Source organism: Trachymyrmex cornetzi, unplaced genomic scaffold (genome assembly GCF_001594075.2).
Source record: "Trachymyrmex cornetzi isolate Tcor2-1 unplaced genomic scaffold, Tcor1.1 scaffold67, whole genome shotgun sequence".
Classification (NCBI taxonomy): domain Eukaryota; kingdom Metazoa; phylum Arthropoda; class Insecta; order Hymenoptera; family Formicidae; genus Trachymyrmex; species Trachymyrmex cornetzi.
Genome location: NW_017299992.1, coordinates 1,926,849 through 1,942,123, shown reverse-complemented (window position 1 = coordinate 1,942,123; position 15,275 = coordinate 1,926,849). Strand labels below are relative to the sequence as shown.

Genomic DNA, 15,275 nt, shown 5'->3' with positions numbered 1-15,275 from the left:
TTTTTATGTCTTCTCATAATTACTTTTTTGTACAAAACAATTATTAATTAATTATTAATTAATTTTCCGAAATAAAGAAACATGTTACATATATGGACATATGCATTTTATAATTATATTTTTATGTTAGTTATGTAAGTTTATACATATTTATATGTTCTTATAAAAAAAATCTTGTACTAGACAGCATCTCGTTAGAAATAAATTAATCATTAATCTGTTCATCATCAATCATAATATTCATAATCATCAAAAGCATGCATAAAATATCATTTTTGCAATACAATATACAATTAAAAAATGCAAAATAAAAAAACAACACTTTAATTCTTTCAAAAAAATTCAGATTAATTAATCCTTTTAAGTTCAAGAAATTTTTCTTTATTATAAATATATAAATTGTATAACACGACAAATGTAACATTTGCTGCATCGTCAACCTGCAAAACATACATTATACGCATAATTGTGTTTTATAAATTATCTTTTATGCTATAATGTCTATAAGCAGAGAATAATCAAACTCCTATTAAAAAATAGAATGCCATTCTTTTTGCATCACGCAACAAGGTTGTAATTTTTTAAATAATAATTCAAAAACACCAAGATTATGAGTCACATTGCTAGGTACATATAACAATAACGTTTTATAAATTATTTTTCGTACTGTAAAAAGAGAATAATCAAACTTTTACTTCAAATTTTGTTTTATTGAAAAAAATTTTTTTAATATCTCTAGTCCTTAGATCGAAATGTTCCAAATGACAATTTAGAGATCTACCGTCTTCGAACACGGGTTTGAAAATATCGCGCCGTTTTCGTCGATTGGCCGGCCTTGCACCAATCCCGCGGGGTCACGAAGGCACGATTGCGAACGTATTACACGAGCGAAGGCGACGACCAGCGACGACGACGATTGTAATGGTTGGAATGGGCCGAGCGTAAGTCGTCCAAGTCGCCTGAAGCTGTCAAGCTGCATCACGCAGTCGTAATCCAGCTCTTCCGTCCATTCCCGTTTATCTCGGTCGACGACGGTGAGTAACGTGCATCTTTCGACGGACACTTTTCGTCCCTGCGTTGACGACGATCCGTCATCGATCGTTCATTTGGGTCGCGTCTTTCTCACTTTTTTTTCCTCTTGTTTTTTTTCCCCCCTTTCCGTTTCGCGCGCGATAGTGTCGATGCGATAAGTCGCGACGCTCGTCATCCCGCGACTTTTCGTTCGACGGCGCTTTCGCGCCGTCCGTCGCGACGCATTCGTGTCGTGCCATACGGACGCGAGCGATGGAACTATATTTCTCTCTCGTCGCCCGCAAATCGCTGTGGGGATATCATCGCTCTCTCGTGCGGAGAAAACGCGGAAACGAGGCGAGCCGCGCGGAAAATCGCGATTCTCGCGGCCAACAGCTGTAATCCTCCCCCTCGCTCCGCGAATCGCTTTGGTTGTTGATAGCTGGGTTCCATTTGCCGCTCACAGCGCATAGAGCACTTGTCCTTGTTTAACACTTGGTAAGAAGAACGATCGAGTAAAAAAGTAAAAGCGAGTTTTTTAATTCATCAACTCGCATTATACAACGTAAATGCAACTTTATTCTGTAAAAGCTGCATTTGCACATAATACGATTGATCAATCGGTGAATTAAAAAAAAAACTCGCCTTAATTCCAAGAGCCGCTGTGAGCATCAAATGGAAAATAGCTTATGTTTGTTTTGTATTACTTGGAGCCTCCAGAAGTTTTGCACTTCTGGAGAAAAACGAAATAAGTGTACATTCGGAGTCGTTGAGATCGAAGGGAGAAAGCGAAGATGCTGAGTGCAAAAAATGCGCAAGCAACAGGAGACTTAAACCAGAAACACATAAACAATAATCGAATCGGACAATCATAGAACTACTTTATGTTCTCTACAGTGATTGTCGATTCGCTTACTGCTTAAGTTTTATTGCCTTACATTTTTTATGTGTTTCTAGCTTTACTAATTACGGTTCTTATTGAGACGAGGTGAAAATTACAAAAGTAAGCAAATTCACTAGGTGATGACCAATAAAGTTATAAATATTCTAGTAAATTTGCTCATTTTTGTAATATTAAATCTGTTCGCGTTGCTTAAAATCTCCAAAATCCTTTTTCCTTATAAGGAGATAAATATATATATTCGGATGTTGGAACGAGAGAAAAAGCGATACTCGAATAACAGCAATCTAATTTCTACATTTTACGCTGTTTCATTTAATTTGTTAATGTTCATTTCTACCAATGTAAATTTACTTTAATCTCACGTTAATTCACTCTTTATCTTTTTCTAATTTTTAGAACTAGATAAACAGTAAATTAAATTGAGTTAGTTTATGTTTTTAAAAAAATAAGCATAAACGGAGTTACTAACGAGTGTTTGCGCGTTTGTTTAGCAAATCTCAATTGAGTTTGCTATAGGATTAGAAATTATAATACCGTGGATTTCTTTATCGTAGTTCTAATGCATGCTGTAAATTAATGTTGCGTATCGCAGTAATTCATGTAAATATCGATGATTTTCTCATTATTTAGAGTATCTACATTTTTCTTTAATACTCTTCCGCGATTTATGACTTCCTTCGGCTAATCTCGCAACACATCCTCTATGAACTTTCTAAACTTTTTAAACTTTCAAGATAAGTTTATATGCCACTTAATAGCATTATTTTATCTTATATATATTTTAAAAAATTCATGTATGTTAAAAATAAAATAAACAATTTATATTACAATAAATTTAATTAGAAGTCGAGTATATTAAATTTCTAGAAAAGAGAATAATTTGCCCACGTTATATGCAACGTCCTTGAAACTGTGAAAATCGATAATACAGTAATAATTTTAACTTGGACGTGTTTTAACGAATACAAAAGAATATGTATATTTTGTTATTGCGAGTTTAAACTTGCTCGCAATATCCTGTTTAAAAATAAGGAATATTCAAATTCGATTTTTCTGTGACAAATTGAATCAAACGAACGTTCTACTTCTCTTTCATGTGAAGGTATTATTTTAAATATTTAAACAAATTGTCATTACATTGACTATCAAGCTGATTTCAGAGTATATTGAGCTTAATAAATGTTGCATATTAAATATTTTATTGTTTTTTTAATGCCTTAAGACAATAAAGTACATTACATTAGTATAATTTATATTATTTCTTTAATGACTTAAATATTTAGTAAAATAATTCTTAATTTTTAACTAAATACAAATGGGTGATGAAACTTTCGCAGAAACTTATGTTATCAGATATGGATGATGTGAAAGTCAATATATTAAGTAAATAAACACATAAGTCATCGCATAAATAAACATATAAATCATTAAATTAATAAATGTATTCTCGAGCTCGAAAACGAAGTAACGAAATCTCTGTCATTGGAAGAAATAAATTTTATTAAATATTTAAAATAACGTGTAGCTCATCCACGTGCGCGATAAACGGTACTCCAACCTAGCAATTCCACCGATAATTTACACTGTGTAAGTTCGCAACATTTATGTCGCATTCGTGAGATATCTTTTATTGTACAGTCGTGTATGTCGTATCAAGCCAGATAAGAAGTCAGGTATTATATCCACCTCGCTCACACAAATGCGAGTAATTGCCCCGTTTTATACAAGACATCCTTGAAAATACGACAATTGATAATGCATTTTAGTTTAGTTTTTTGAAATAAATATAAAAACACATCTTGTTACTTCAAATTTAAACTCGTTTTTAATCAATTAATATTCTAACGTTCAGTGTTAAATATGTAGAAAAATTAATTAAGATAATTATTTGCGCTATAAGTGTATACTTATATGTAATTCTGCGCTAAATTACTTTATGTAATCACACGTATCAAATACTTGATAAAGAATTGCTAAAATATGTATTATTTGTTGGTGAGTCTTTTTTCTTTTTTTTTTACGTATATTGCTTACGTCAGTATATTGCTCCGTGTTTGTAAAAATAACCGACCATAAATATGAAATAAGTTACACGTTTCGCGGATTATCGATGGCAAAAAGCGTCCGGAACGCACGACGGAAAAACGTAGGTTGCGCTCGCGATGAAAAAGTAACATTGACATATCTAATAATTTCAATAATCGAGGTAATTTTTTAATTGTGTGCAGCGACAGATTTTGCGGAAGGTCACCCACCTACCACGATGAGCGACGAAGGATTCGACCCCTGCGAGTGCATGTGGAATCACATGTCCATGCAACATCTGCTTTCTATCGTAAGTAATACAAGAGAGAAAATAAATAAAAAATAAATAAAAAAAATGAGTTCGCCAGATTGATATATATTGCGATAAGATCGTGGTCGGATAATGGATGGCGACAGAAGGATGCATCTCCTTTTCCTTTTTTTTCGCGTTTAGGTCTCTTTAGACCGAACAATAAACGAGGTTTCTTGGACGAACTGTAACGCAATGACCTCTTCTGTTTAGCTGGCAGAAATTCATTGCGCCACGCGGTTACGTAAAAATGTTTCAATTACGTAAGTCGATTGCCGATGCATGATACATTACACAAATCAAACATGAGAACGTCGAATTATAAAGATTCGAGTGTAAAAAAGAAGACCTGTTCGCTTCTGTGGATAAATTCGTTTTTAAGTATACATTCCGTAACGAATAATTCTTGTTAAAACGCGAAAAAGTAATATATATACAGTATGAACATAACTTACGAGACACATAAATGTATCGATATATATATGTATGTATTGTGTATTGTGTATATATGTAAAGGCATACACTCACATAAAAGTCAAATCCAATCTTCACATTAATAGTAATTAATATAATCCATAATTGTTATATTTTTTTTCATATATTTATCGCACTTACATTCAGCGACGAACATCTACAGCAAATATAGTTACTTGTTTCACTGCATGTATTTTGCAAATTAATTTTTCCACAAATTGTATTTTACTGTTCCAGTTACGACAATCTCAGGATTATTGTTCGGATACTGAGTGTTTCAGTGTGTCGAGATGTAGGTATTCACTATTTGCCACTAAACACTTCTAATTAATATTTAATATTTAATATACTGTTCGACGAATTGTTTCCTACAATCGGTTTCATCAACATAGCCAATTAAGTTCCAACTTCAGTTCAAGTCTGTTTTCTTTGCAGAACTGAAAGTAAACAAAAGTTTAATAATTTAAGATACGTGAATTATGTGTTAGATATAATAATAAATTACACGATTAATTGTTAAAAAAGAAAAAAATAAATGTTTCCTTTTTTTAGTTCCAGGGCCGCAGACGAATGTTCGGGAATGTTCAGACTTCCTCTTTACTTGCTTAATTATTGGCTTCATCGCTCTCCTGTACGCATTTAGACCGAGATCTTTGCGACATTCGACCAGGAATGTTATCAACAAGAACAGCAATGAGCCCGTGAGTGTGCGTCGATTATGCATTATTGATGGAAACTTGAAGACGTATTTTGAGCATACTTTATTTGCAGGGTTCACACGGGGACGGTCCACCATCGCCGACGGTGAATTAAATAGTGCAGTGCGACATCGTCAAGGTTTTTGTTATTCACGGTTTTATATATCAGGATCTGCGCTGAACTTATAACAGAAATAAGAGACGGTATGATATATGAGATGATATTAATAAATCTAATGTACGCGCGTTAGCGAGCTATATCAGTTTGATTTTTGGAGACTTAACTTCCTTACACGTTGGTAATCTCAATTTTACACAATTTTCTCAATTGTATCGCGCGTATGCGTCTTTCTCTTTAAACTCTTTCTATAATAATCTCGTGCCGAGATTATATGTATAAGCATGATATAAAATAATTTTATCTCGACTTTTTGAAAGATATTGAAGTTTAACTGTTACATCTAACATGAGATCTCTAGCGTTCTAACATGTTCGTTTATTGAGAAGGTAATAACGGATTTAATTAATAAAATAACAAAAAACTCGCTCACGCGCAATAATAATAATGTATTATACGCGAATATAATTTAAAATTTTTACTATGAAAACGATAAAAAGATTAAATACCTGCGAACGAATAGTTATGTAATGAAATTATTTACTTGGTATATTTATATTCGAAAAATTATTATAAAAAATTGATAAAATCACAAAATCTAATTTGGTATATAAAAAAAATCTCCCACGTATAAATATCGAATATACAATTATATATCTGTTATAAATGTTTCAATAGCAAAATAATATAGAAAATTGAGAATTTCAGATCTTGTCAAGAAACAGTATTTATACATTTATTTGTTTTGTAATGCACGATTGTAAAAAAGTAAACGATTGGAAATGCATTTTTTTCCGTGCAATAAAATTAATAAACATTTAAAAATTAATTTTGTTATCCACACAAAAAAGAAAGAGCATAGTTTTGTATTATGTAATATAATAGTTTTGTATAATATATTTAGACACACACATACACGTACATGCGCACGCACGCACACATAAACAACACATATACACTCATATTATTCAAATAAAGTGGAGATATTTTGTCACACCTCAAACGTTTTACACAAATTAAAAGTTACAGATTTAAAAATATTGTATACAAATAACGTTATATACAAATAACGTTAGCAGTATTACATTATTTCTCCGTAACAGATGTGGGGGATCTATGATAAAATATTTTATATTAATAACAATGCTTGACGTTGTACATTCCCATATTGTCGATAATAAAACTGATTCTCCGCATTGTATAAAGTGGCTCTTTATTATGTTATTATAAATAATGTCAATATAAAAGATTCTGTAAAAAAAATAACATGGGACATATGTTTATGTAAAGGAATCCGTTTCGTACGATTTACATAATTGATTATACATATTTTCATTACAAAATAATTTTATTTTAGATAAAAATGCTATAGTTACATATAATTATTTTTGTACAATGTTAATATATTTAAACTTAGCTACTTACGTGTTATTTTATTTATCATATTTCGGAAATTTCTTTTTTAAATAAAATGGGAATTGTACATCAGCACAAAATTCACATATCTATTTTTATAAAAAATTGTAAATACTATTTGTAGAAATAATAACATATGGATATTATATCTTTTTTACTAATAGAAAAAACTAAGATAAAATCGAAAGTTTTTATATTAACATACCGAAATTGGTACATTTGAGCGGATAAAAATTAAGCATCAATTTGAAACTTGGAATTGAATTCCAAATTCCTGAGTATCCTTGCTATATATATATTATGATCAAATTTAATGCTTGGTGGTTTGGATTTTATATATTTATCAATCTTCAGTATCTTTAGTTCCTCAAAAACTATTTTCTTCTTTGTCATAACTGTATGTGTGTATACATATATGTATATTTATGAAAAATAATCTTCATATATGTATATATATATATGTGTGTATATGTAAAGATTAATTTTACAAATCACATAGTTGAATATTTCATATTACCTCACATGTACAAAATATATTGCACAAAATAGAGCTTTCCTTACGTCAAATTAATGTGCATATGTAGAAAACAGAAATACAAGAAAATACAAAAGTAAAATCACAATTACATTTAACAATAACTGATGAAAACCTTGTATTCATGTTTTGTACTTTTGGAAGATGACATAGCATTTTATAGGATATCAGAGATCTGAAATATAAGAAAATACAGAAGTAAAATAAGCATCACAGTTACTTATTTAACAATAACCGTGTAATGAAATCTTGTATTCATGTTTTTGTACTTTCGGAAGATGACAGCGATTTATGTATCTATTACATATGTATGTATTTACACATAAAATACCTTCTATATTATCGATATAAATATATATATAATTATACACGCTATATACAAATATAGTAAATTGAATGAATTATGCCTAAATGTATAAATCAAGATTGAATATATCTTACATTCAAGAATGTAAGATGTTGTATACAATCTCTTATGAACTCATACCAAATTTATAAATTCATAACAAATTGTGAAAACGTTTATAAATGATTGATATTCTGTTCAACAGATATTCTACGTTTAATATGAATTTGTGTATAATATATTTCAATCTTTGTTAAAAAATTAGACATATTGTTTTCATAAACGATAGATCTCTGGCATTCTGATATCGAAATATATAACGGACTAGAATGTATGTACAAATGAAAGAGAATGTATTAAATTGAAGTTTCAGAGAAATGCTGATTCTTATTATATCAGTTAATTATAATTTATATATATATATATATATATCTCAAAGATCTCACACTCATATATCACGTAGGCTACACAATCAGAGACTAAGAAAAAGCTTGAACGAATAAGGAGGATATGGATCTCTTAATCTCATCATAAGATTTTCAAATTAAATCTAAATCATTAGAATTTCGAAAGAAATATCAGAAAGGAAAGGAAAAAATCAAGGAGTAATAATACTTTTACAGTTTGAGAATTAATTCATTCTCTTAAGAAAGCATATATGCCTAAAGGAACAAAGTTTTACTAATCATAGAACATTTTTCTTAACATATATATTTCAAGGATGTTATTCTAAAATTTTATGTCAAAAATTCGAAAAGATGAAAAAACAACACAGATTTTTTGACAGATTCAAGTAGCTTGTCTGAACAGTAATTTCAGAAAAATATGATATAGTAAGAAAATCTCTTACATTACGTCGAAGAAAAAAGATTTTAGAGAAGGTCAAAGAGAAATATAGAATAAAGAATCCCATTATATCAACCATGGATTATATTGAACTTTCAATCATGATTTAGCCTGCAAACTACATATTTGAGATCTTTGAGTAATGTCCATGAACACATCAATCTTATATTTATAGATACTCAAAAATATTTATTTACAATAAGATATCAATCAAAATATCCTCTTTCATATTGAATTAGAAAAAAAAGTAAGAAAAATAATTTTTAAATCGTATTATTTTCTCTTAATAATCTCAACTATTGCATATTTCATTGATTTTAACGTATTTAATAGTCTGTATTTATATATTAGCTCTTAATTAATTAATCTATTCCTGTTGATGCAATCTTGCCATAGTGCTTCTAACTTTTTGCAAGACTCCCGACATCTGTTCAAATTTACCTGTTGAGTCAGGTAAATTTTCGAAATTGATTACGTCGGAAATGTCTTTGGAAAATTTTTCCGACGATGGTAATGTATTATAAGGAGAGGTACTTGGCAATATTGGTGTACCTAAATGTACCGACTTGACACTAGCTTGATTTGTATCTGAAGATTTGTGCGAAGTAGAACGAATTGGAGTAGAATCAAATTGAGGCATTTTATCGGAAGCTGAGGTGTCCAATGTAATCGTAGTGTTGAAATCATTTTTAAGTGATGTATCAGAACAGTACTGTAAATCCGACTTTACAGAATCTTGAACTGAAGATCTTCTCGAAGTACAAGGGGTAGTCGTAATACTGGAAAATGGCGTTTCCGATACAAACGCAGTATTCGAATCGTTTTTAGTTGATATGAAATCAGAATTAGACTGCGAATTGACCTCTTCAATTTCCATAAGTAATACTTTTTTCGTTCTTTCTAATTCAGACAAGGATGGCGAATTTCTGTTCGAAGTAGTGTCCTCCTGAAAAGACAAGGCAATTTTGTAAACAAGCAACGTTATCCAATATGTACACTACAATTTTGAGAAACTTTTACTGAAAATACTTGCAAAATGATAAACGTTATCCTTTTCATCAGCAATCATCAATATGTTTAATAAGAAAAATTGGAATACACAGCAAGTAAGAAATAAAGGTATATAAATTTACATGGAATTATTTAAAAGCACCTAAGATCCAACTTCAACCATTATTTTTTACCTATTGTATTCGCATTATACAGTCTTAATATATCGTTTATTAAAAATTATAATGTTTACGAAAAACTGAAAATCGAAAAAATATGAAACAATTATACTATTCATATTATTTTGTAACACAAATGTTAATAGTTATTTTCGATGTATTTTTATCCGTTGAAGACAAATCCGTTGTCCAAATTTGGTCATCAAGTAATAATAAAAAAAATATATATAAATTAAAGATACAAAAACGACAATTTTGAGGATTTTTATGACAAAGGATTTTATTATTTCGCGTGGTATTAATTTTATTACCTATGCTACATCATAAATCTTCAATTGTAATTTTTGCATCTCTGATGCTTTTTTTTTTAAACGACCTGATTGTCGAATTTAAACAATAGATTCGTGTTTAGCAGGTAAAAATATAAATATATCGAGAATGACTGTTCATATTCGTGTCGCAAAATAAAATTGTACAGTGTAATTTTTTATATTATTTTCGATTTTCATTAATTTTCCATAAACATTCAAATTTTTTGTATTAAATATTGACGATTGCCGATTAAATGGTTACTGTTGTTTATTAGTTTGCAAATAATTTTGTAGTAATAAAAATTTCATCAAATTGGCGTGTATAAATTGAATAGTATTCATTGTAAGATGCTTAAGAATATAATAATTAAAAATATGGTTCTTTGAAGACATACTGCAGAATCGGACGAAGGCAATTCTTGCGACTGCGAATCTGAATCATCTGTTTGAGGTAACTCTGGCGGTGGTGGTGGTGGTGGTGGCACTTCCACTAATTCTTTTGGTAACGGTGGTACAAAATGCCCATTAACAGACACATTCTCCACAATATTTTCTACTACAATGAAATAAAAAGAAATTATCTTTTATTTTTATAAAAAATAAGAAAAAAAAACGAATTGAAATTATTAATAATATGAACTTAATGTTGAAATAATTCTTATATATATTCACTTCTTGCGGTAATTATCTTTTTGAATAAAATTACATTAAAGTGATAATATTTATTCAATTGGAATATGATTAATAATTATACCTTCTGAATCTTCTATTTCCATATCACTGATTGTTGGTACATTTACATTAACTGGCGGAGGTAATTTCAGTTTTTTACGTTTGTAACCATCGTCTGTTTCTTTGCCTTGCAAATTTAATAACATTACCTGTTTACTATGTATAGATTGCATTTGCGGTACCCAATAGTTGTGACTCTCCTACAATCGACAAATTTTAATGCTTACGATTTCGAATACAAAAACGTTGTAAGTTACAAGATAAGATAATTTTCATCAATATTGATTATTCAGCTACACATTACTTACGTCTGAGATACCAGGAGGAGGTGGCACGTTAAAACCAGGAAAATCATATACTTTTTTAATATCATATTGATCTTTATTTCTATCTGTGATGATTTCGCCTTCTTTATGTGTATCACTTTCCGCTATTCCATCAGAATTGAACAGCGATAAACCAGAATGTTGTAAACGTGCTTCTTCCAACCACCCTGGAGGGTAGCCAAGTAATCTCATTCTAAGAAAAAACGTTTTGGCACGTAGAATGAACCTCATTGGCCCATTGAATTGAGAAATATAAATCTTTTCTTTTATTTTAATTTAATACTTAATTCATGTAAACTGTAAACGCACTTGCGTTTACAACAATTAGAGATCTCAAAAAAAATATTATATCGATTTAGAAATAGCAAACATGATATTATTTAATTAAAATTGTTTTAAATTTATTACTGATAATAAAAATATATATACATACATCGACTTAAGTAATATAAAGGAACATTTTTCCAAAATCCAATAGATTGCATAATTATGTCATACCTATATATGTGCCTAGGTAATTGATTGTCTTTCAATCCAAGAGCCTTTCGCAATTTTTGGCTTAATTGACCAGGAACCATATGACTAAATTTTTGGTCCTCACTCAAGTGATATCGGACTCCCGTATTATGTTTCGAAGCAAACTCTTTACGTTTTTTATTGATATTGCTTTGATTTCTAGGCAACGGACAATCTCGCAAATTATGATTTCCATCACAATTAAAGCAACTTAATCTTGGTATGTAATCTTTTGGTGTTTCATGGATTGATTCTTCAAATGTATTTTCATATTTCTAATATAAAACAATGTTGTTTAAAATAGAGAAATACGAAATAGGATATTTGCCATAACTTAGAGTAAAAAATATCACACAGAGAGCAATTGCAATATTTCCTAATTAGAATAAAACTTTATATAATGATTGTAAAAATATATACATATATATATATAACATAATCGTTATATATACGCATATATACATAGCTATATATGTATATACCTAGTCTTGCCATAAATTTTGTCAGTAGTTTAAACAGATAGAGCAAAAAAAATAACAGATAGACCCAAAATTATACATATATTCTGAAAGTAGAGGAAAAAAGCTACAAAACCATCTATTTTGTATTTGAAATGCCCGCCTTTGTTCCATATACATTTGCATAAACGTTGGGACTCATCGATCAATTTATGCACGATCTCCAGAGGACTCTTCTCAGCTGCTGACACAATCGAACGCTGGAGCGACTCCAAATTGCGGTGAGGCTGTTTGCAAGCCATCTCTTCCAAAACATTCCACATTTTATAGTCCAACGAATTAAGGTCCGGACTTTCAGAAGCTTTGATCATTGTTCTCCAGCCATGCTTGCGTTGTTTTCGCCTTGTGTGGCTGAGTCCTGTTGGAAGGTCCAAAACTGACCATCGAACAAAGTGTGACAAACAGTCAAACAGTAAAAGGCTTAACAGTCTCAAGGACCGTATTTTGATCAGTTCTGGGAGTCCGGACCTTAATTCGCTAGACTATAAAATGTGAAAAGTGTTTTGGAAGAGATGGCTTGCAAGAAGCAATTTGGAATTGCTCAAGCGTTCCGTTGTGTCAGCAGCTGAGAAAATTCCTCTGGAGATCGTGCGTAAATTGATCGATGAATGGTCTCAACGTTTACGCAAATGTATACGGAACAAAGGCGGGCATTTCGAATAAAAAATAGATGATTTTGTAGCTTTTTTCCTCTACTTTCAGAATATATGCATAATTTTGGGTCTATCTGTTGCTGTTTTTTTGCTCTATCTGTTTAAACTACTGACAGAATTTATGACAAGACTAGGTACAAGAATAAAAAAATTAGTTAATAAGGAGAGGCTATGAACTGTCTTATCAATTTTTATGAATTTACATGACATTTATATGTATACGTGGGAATAAGTAACAGAACACACACAATATAAAACCCTTTTACTTATTTAAATATAAAAAAATAATTCTTGAAAAATAAAAACATAAATTAAGAAAGATATTTAATGTCTTTAAAACAATTTGTCTGCACTTGAAATAAAATAATATTATATCAGGAGGAACACTCAACAAATTACTTGCCAAATAGAATATGATAAAGAACAGTTCATAGCCTTCCCTTGTAAGGTAGATAAATAAAAAAAGAGCACGTTACCTGACCATAAGTTGGAATATCCATATCATTCTTTACATTCGGTTGTTTATCAATTGTAAATAAAAAATCAGATATGTCACTGCATTGTATATTATCGTTTTCTACAAACTTTTTATCTTTGGAATCAACTCCATCATCCCAAATCTCTAAAGTCAGACTTGATTCATTTGAGTCTTTCTTACGACGGGGTTTCGAGCGCACTAAAGTATACAAGAAGTCTTTTATTTGTCGCCGATATCGCCTGCAAATATATGAAATTCAATAAGAATTTAAATTCATTAAAAAAATTCAGTATAACGAATATGATGATCTTATTCGCATATCCTTATGTTTAATGTTTACTAATACAACTATCAATGATTAACGTGTATCTACTTTTACTCCTTGTAATTTAATATATAAAAAAAGGAAAAACAGAAAAGCAAATTAATTTAATTCTTTACATATTGCAACAATGGAAAATCTCAGAAAATATAGACATAGAAATTATTAATTTGACAAATTAGAAACTAATTATTTGGACTGCTCCAGTAAGTCTGATGTTAATTTGTGAAATAAATCATTATATTTATTATATATTTAATTCACACACGTTTAATAATTCATGTGCAAATTGAATAAATTATATTTCTTTACTAATGTTTGTTGTATCAATATTATTGCTTAGTGCCGAGACACTGCCGGGTCTCCTGATAAGTATATCGCATATTATTGTTTTTCTTCAAAACATATAAATAATAATGATTATAATAAAATCAGTAACATTCCTATACGTCAGATATATCATTCTTGTAAAACCAGACGGAACAAATTCCCGCGCGCGCATTGTAAACAAAGCGCTGGAATATATGAGAAGACGCACCTTGAGACACTCTCGTCCCGAAACATAACCTTAAAAACGGGCTGCGAGTTGTTGTCGTTCGACCGAACGAATTGCGAATTTCTCCGCGAATGGACCCTCGTTTCAATCATTTCGATGTTGTCCGGAGTCGAGGCGTGACAGGTGCTCTTCGTACTGTAGACCTGAATTTCATCGTCGAGACAGGAGGTAACTTTCGAGTTGTAACTGGTATCCAGCTCGATCACCTCCGTCTCCGAGTCTTCAATGATCGACGAGTCCAACGGAATCGTATCCATGCTCACATTAAACACACGGACATCGCTGTCCATCGTAGACGCGCGACGTAAAGAAGCTTCGAAGTTTTCGCGCTCGATCTGTTCTCAGGACGAGGTGCGAGAAATCGAGAATGCAATCAACGCTACACGCACACGATTATACCGACGCGTATATGCAGTGCACTGTGCAGTACTATCTATGTATTGAAATATTGGACTGGTATTGGAACTTGGACGGAGCAGCCGAGCAGGACGGAGCAGTAATTGGTATTTAGCAGTTACAAATCCCCGCGCATGCGCAATGCGCGAGCAACGCTCAGATGCTACTTACAATTTTCTTCATTTCTACCAATGTAGATTACTGTAACTCGGTTTTACTTTATTTTTTACATAGATTTTAACAGTTTTTTTTTAAATAATTAAACTAAGAACCGCTGAATAGAAAAATGGAATTAAAAGAAAAATTGAAAATAAATACAAAAGAACAAAAAATCTTCAAATTTAAATGAAAGGTATTGGATGCATTCAGTACTACAACCACTGGGCATTCAATGAGCTCTTGTACACGTTTGGTCCATATTTTTAGATCTAACGGAATATGCCAATCAGATGGAAAAGCTCACTGAGCGATTGTCGTTCTGAATGCACTCTTTTGAAACGTTTTAGGAGCGCAAATATGAATGTATAATTTACAAAATGAAATTAAAAAATACAACAAAACATATATCAATAAAAAACATGAAGAAAGATTACTAAAATTTTTGGGTTAATCTAA

General features: G+C 30.8%; 2 protein-coding genes across 3 annotated transcripts; one reads left to right on the top strand and one right to left on the bottom strand.

Annotated features, from left to right (window-relative positions):
• Positions 1–845: 845 nt before the first annotated feature.
• LOC108767240 (small integral membrane protein 14) lies at positions 846–5,994 on the top strand. Of its 2 annotated transcripts, none has more exons than XM_018516981.1 (5): positions 846–1,034; positions 4,144–4,250; positions 4,962–5,016; positions 5,277–5,425; positions 5,496–5,994. In XM_018516981.1, exons 2-5 carry the CDS (start codon positions 4,179–4,181, stop codon positions 5,535–5,537), a joined length of 318 nt encoding a protein of 105 aa, XP_018372483.1. In that variant the 5' UTR covers positions 846–1,034; positions 4,144–4,178; the 3' UTR covers positions 5,538–5,994. The 2 variants fall into 2 exon arrangements, with proteins under 2 accessions (XP_018372483.1, XP_018372486.1); XM_018516984.1 differs by lacking the exon at positions 846–1,034 and adding an exon at positions 4,002–4,061.
• Positions 5,995–9,024: 3,030 nt separating this feature from the next.
• Positions 9,025–14,756, bottom strand: LOC108767348 (zinc finger CCHC domain-containing protein 8 homolog). Its single transcript, XM_018517182.1, has 7 exons — positions 14,247–14,756; positions 13,385–13,625; positions 11,720–12,012; positions 11,204–11,414; positions 10,918–11,095; positions 10,559–10,719; positions 9,025–9,629 (listed from the first exon to the last, which is right to left on the bottom strand). Exons 1-7 carry the CDS (start codon positions 14,552–14,554, stop codon positions 9,051–9,053), a joined length of 1,971 nt encoding a protein of 656 aa, XP_018372684.1. The 5' UTR covers positions 14,555–14,756; the 3' UTR covers positions 9,025–9,050.
• Between the last annotated feature and the right edge of the window lie 519 nt (positions 14,757–15,275).

What these genes read in the sequence shown, in the direction of transcription:
- LOC108767240 (XM_018516981.1), top strand. Translation starts at nt 4,179, where the DNA reads ATGAGCGACGAAGGATTCGACCCCTGCGAGTGCATGTGGAATCACATG. An exon ending in TGCAACATCTGCTTTCTATC is followed by an intron (nt 4,251 to 4,961) that starts GTAAGTAATACA and finishes TTACTGTTCCAG; the next exon opens with TTACGACAATCTCAGGATTA. An exon ending in GTGTTTCAGTGTGTCGAGAT is followed by an intron (nt 5,017 to 5,276) that starts GTAGGTATTCAC and finishes TCCTTTTTTTAG; the next exon opens with TTCCAGGGCCGCAGACGAAT.
- LOC108767348 (XM_018517182.1), bottom strand. Translation starts at nt 14,554, where the DNA reads ATGGACAGCGATGTCCGTGTGTTTAATGTGAGCATGGATACGATTCCG. An exon ending in ATATTCCAACTTATGGTCAG is followed by an intron (nt 12,013 to 13,384) that starts GTAACGTGCTCT and finishes GTTTTATATTAG; the next exon opens with AAATATGAAAATACATTTGA. An exon ending in TTACCTAGGCACATATATAG is followed by an intron (nt 11,415 to 11,719) that starts GTATGACATAAT and finishes GTTTTTTCTTAG; the next exon opens with AATGAGATTACTTGGCTACC.